Source organism: Phalaenopsis equestris, unplaced genomic scaffold (assembly GCF_001263595.1).
Source record: "Phalaenopsis equestris unplaced genomic scaffold, ASM126359v1 Scaffold000002, whole genome shotgun sequence".
Classification (NCBI taxonomy): Eukaryota; Viridiplantae; Streptophyta; class Magnoliopsida; order Asparagales; family Orchidaceae; genus Phalaenopsis; species Phalaenopsis equestris.
The window spans coordinates 30690667-30694417 of record NW_018164444.1 but is presented as its reverse complement, the minus strand read 5'-3'; the positions used below and the strand labels follow the sequence as shown (position 1 = coordinate 30694417).

The 3751-nt window shown below is 47.9% G+C and overlaps 1 protein-coding gene across 1 annotated transcript in view; it reads left to right on the top strand.

The window, feature by feature from the left end:
• The window catches only part of LOC110039271 (cytochrome c biogenesis CcmF N-terminal-like mitochondrial protein 2), a 961-nt gene extending 440 nt beyond the window's left edge, over positions 1–521 (top strand). Inside the window, 1 exon segment of the mRNA XM_020744282.1 lies at positions 1–521. This exon segment is cut by the window's left edge and continues 237 nt beyond it. Within this exon segment, the coding sequence (XP_020599941.1) occupies positions 1–135 (135 nt within the window). The 3' untranslated portion in view covers positions 136–521.
• The last annotated feature ends 3230 nt before the right edge of the window (positions 522–3751 follow it).

Here is a 3751-nt window from a genome sequence, read left to right as displayed (position 1 = left end):
TTCTACCAGATGAAGCAGCAGGCATCGGTCCTTAGAATATCTAAAAAAGAGATGGTTGTGGCGCGAAGTACTCTTGTGCACCTACGTCACTCGGCTCGCGCGCAATCCCGCCCCGTTATGTTATGGAAGAATTGAGCTTCTTGCTGGGCTGGTTATTCAGAGCCAGCAATTGGCTGCTTCGTCCGTCCCGTCCGTAGCGCTTCGGAAGTCACTGTGGCGTGGCTGAATGTAGAGCAGTCCGCGACGGAAGCCTTTTTGAGAAGTCAGTAGATTATTGAGAACTTCGGAAGATGGTCAAGGTAGCTTGCTTCCAAGCCACTGCACTAGATGCGCATGTAGTCGTAGCTGCAGTCCTGTCCTGCCGGTAGCAAAAACGCCAAGAAAGCCGGTTTCAGCCGCAAGCAAGCGGTAGCCAAGGCGCTAGCTTTGAAGCGGTAAGTTGCGGGGTAGCCAGGCCCAGTAGGCAGAGCGGTCCAATCAGGCCAGTCAGGGAAGAGTCCCGGTCTTTGGATTGACCAGCAAGAGGGCGCTGTCAGGCAGGAAGATGCATAGGCAGGAAAGGGAAGCAGTCGGCAAGCCGCAGGGCAGCAAGTACCATTCTCATGTCAGTAGGTCTCCGAAAGAAAAGAGATGCTTCAAGCCGTGTTGCTTTTGAAACGTTCTTTTCATCAAGAAACTCGACTTCCTTTTTCCGGGAGGAATTATTGTCGACATAGCTAGAACGTCACTCTAGAATTGACTTCCATCCCCTTTCATAGACTCTTTCATAAGGCACATTTTCTATGCTGCGACTATGACCATGTTTTTTCTTTTTTCAGAACCTTCTCGACTAGTAGCAGGCATCGCCTGACTAGTCAAGTAATTGGACTAACATCCAGGATTACCCCTGCCCCACTCCCACCTCTTCCGAAAAGACAAGCTTCCCTCGATCTGTCATGACAGAAGATATATTGAGAGTTCAGGACCCTAACGTAATTCATTGAGAGAATGCCGATGAGAAAGTCGATCTGGTTCCGAGATCTGGAAAGCTGTGAATACAGTAAGTGAAGCTAGACCGGGAAGTGGGGTATCTCTGGAAAAGAGGTCGACCTTAAGTTCTAGCTTAGATAGCTTAGACTGAAGAGTTGTAGCTTTGCTTTCTGAAAGAGTCATTTTCTCGTTCTTGTTATTAGAGAGAAGCAGAAGCCTGAGAAGGGAGCATGCTGGGTTGGTCTTACTAATCTCTGTGATACTCAGTTCAAATATACAAGAAGTCGATTTCCCCGCAAGGAGAGAGAAAGTCAGTAGGGACGCCTCATTTTTTGAGTAGTGGAAAAATCTTTCTCAGCCTCCGGAGCATCCCCCTTGACTCTAGATTGCACGCTACGGCAGTCATGGCTTGCTGGTACGTCGTCCTTCGTTCAGTCTGTAGGCTTAGTAGAAAGAGTTGAGCAGGTTAGAGGCGCTAGAAACGTAACAAAAGAAGGTGAACGGGGGACACTAAAGTTGCTCTCACTTACACCATCTACGAGAATCTCGAGAGATGAAGCGAAGCGCTTGAGTGCTCGACCGACTCAGACTCTATCGAAGATTTGGTCAACCCATTTCTCCTAGCCCTCGAGTAATGAGACTGAAAGGCGCTAGATGAAAAGGACGAGTTAGCTTTTCTTTCATAACCTCCGGCCTGCCCGGTGGAAAACGAATCAAAATGCGGTGTCCAGTTGCATTGGTAGGGAGGAATCACTGAGCATACTTTCACTTGACCGAGCTCGAGTCAACCTTTTTTTTTGAGAAGAAGCTTTTTATACACCTACCGCTCACTCAAACCCACCGGCTTCTTTCTCTATTCCCGCTGGCCTGTGCTATTGAGAATGGAATTCTTCCTTATGGAAAAGTCACTACATCCTCGGCTTCAGAATCAGTCTCGGTTTCCCTCCAGAAATTTTTTGTTCGCTTGCCGGCTTCACTACGCAATTGAGATTCTATACACGCAATTCCGTGCTGACCCCGAGTCCATCACCATCAGCCTACTTTTTTTTTTATCCTCGAGCTCCCACACAAAAAATGCTTCAATTGATTGACGGATGCAACCCAAAAGAGTAGTCAAGGTTGGTTTCATTCCCCTCTCCGTAGAGAGAAAAACCTTGTCCTTCACCCGCTTCTTCGAACGAGTCGGCAAAAGAGTGGATGCTAGGGCTTATGCCTTTCCAACGGCATCTGTTTCGTCTCTCTCTTTTGGTGCCTTGTGCCGCCCCCAAAGCATTCATTGCTTTCACTGGCGTTTACCCGACCGAGCTTAACCGAAAGACTATCTTGATAGAAGAGCTCCAATAGCCGCCCACTTCTTCCTCACCCTTGTCCGTAACAACCAACCTAGGGGTAACAGACACACTAGCAGCCCCTAGTCTACCCTTCTCCCCGCTTGAGTCTTTGTCGATCACCTTCAACTTTGCTGGTAGGCTCTCTTCAGGAACAATCGACAGAACTTGTTGAACAGGCTCGCGATCTTCAATGTATGCCCGGGGCGGAAGGTCTTTCAGTTTGTGAAGAATCTTCTTGGAGGATTTGGACCACACCAGGTCCCAGCCATCTTCGGTCTTGAAAGGTTCGAATGGTGTTGTTGTATCTACTGAAATCATGTTAATAGATCCTTTTTTTTTTCAGGTTCTCTTAGGTATTCTTTTGGTATAGCAACATTTCCATTCTTGAAGTTGCGCTCGAGCCAACTGAAGCAGTTTTCAATCGTATGCCCTATCAGCCTGTGATACGGACAAGACTGTGGATGCTCTTTCATCTCTACCTCTTCAGGCTTCTTCGGCTCCGGCAATTTGAACTCCGGTTTCTTCACCAAATTCCTGAACATTTTGGCAACTGCCTCATTCTGAAACGGGTAGACATGATTCATCCGATCTTCAAAAGAGAGAAAACCCCGACCATCTGACCTCGGGTATCGCTGTTGCGACTGTTGCTGCTGCTGATACGAAGACTGTGGCTGATACGAAGATTGCGGTTGATACTGTCTCGACTGATATTGTTTATCATTCTGTTGCTGCTGAGAGGACTGTTCAGACTGAATCTGCATCGGCTGTTTCCCTTTTTCCACAGCTGATACTGTCCCTGTTTTCTTCTCAAAGACTTTCTGTGGCCTCGGCTTGTCCGACTTCTCGAGAAAAGTGAGTTGTTTAGCCTCTTCTTGCAAACTGGCTGCTTTGCTCAGTAGCTTTTCAAAGGTCTTTCTAGTCAATCCCTTCAGCATAAAAGCTACCGGTCCATGGATACTCTTAAGGAGAATCTCTATGGCATGTTGCTCCTGAAGCTGCGGTTCGCACTTCATGCTCAGATTCCTCCACCGTAGAATAGAATCTACCAGTGTCTCGTCAGGTTTCTGTTTCTCAACAACCAAATCACCGACAGTTATATGGTGTTGGGCGCCAGCAAACCTCTTAACAAACAAGTTCTCCAATTCTGTCAAAGTCTTGACAGACCCGTTTGGTAACTCAGCATACCAGTCAAAGGCCACTCCGGCCAAACTGCTGACAAACTGTCTGAAAAGAAGAGCGTCACTTCCCCCCGCGTTGCAACAACTGGCTCGGAAATGTGCAACGTGCTGACGAGGGTTGCCAGTTCAATCGAAAACCTTATCAAATTCTTCGGGGTAAGGTCTACCCTTCAGATTTGATGCACCGCCCTTTGACTGGGCCAACGCTTCCTTGACCTGCTGCTCTACCATCTGCTTCAGGTCTTTCTCCTGCACTGTGGTCGCTACTGTCTC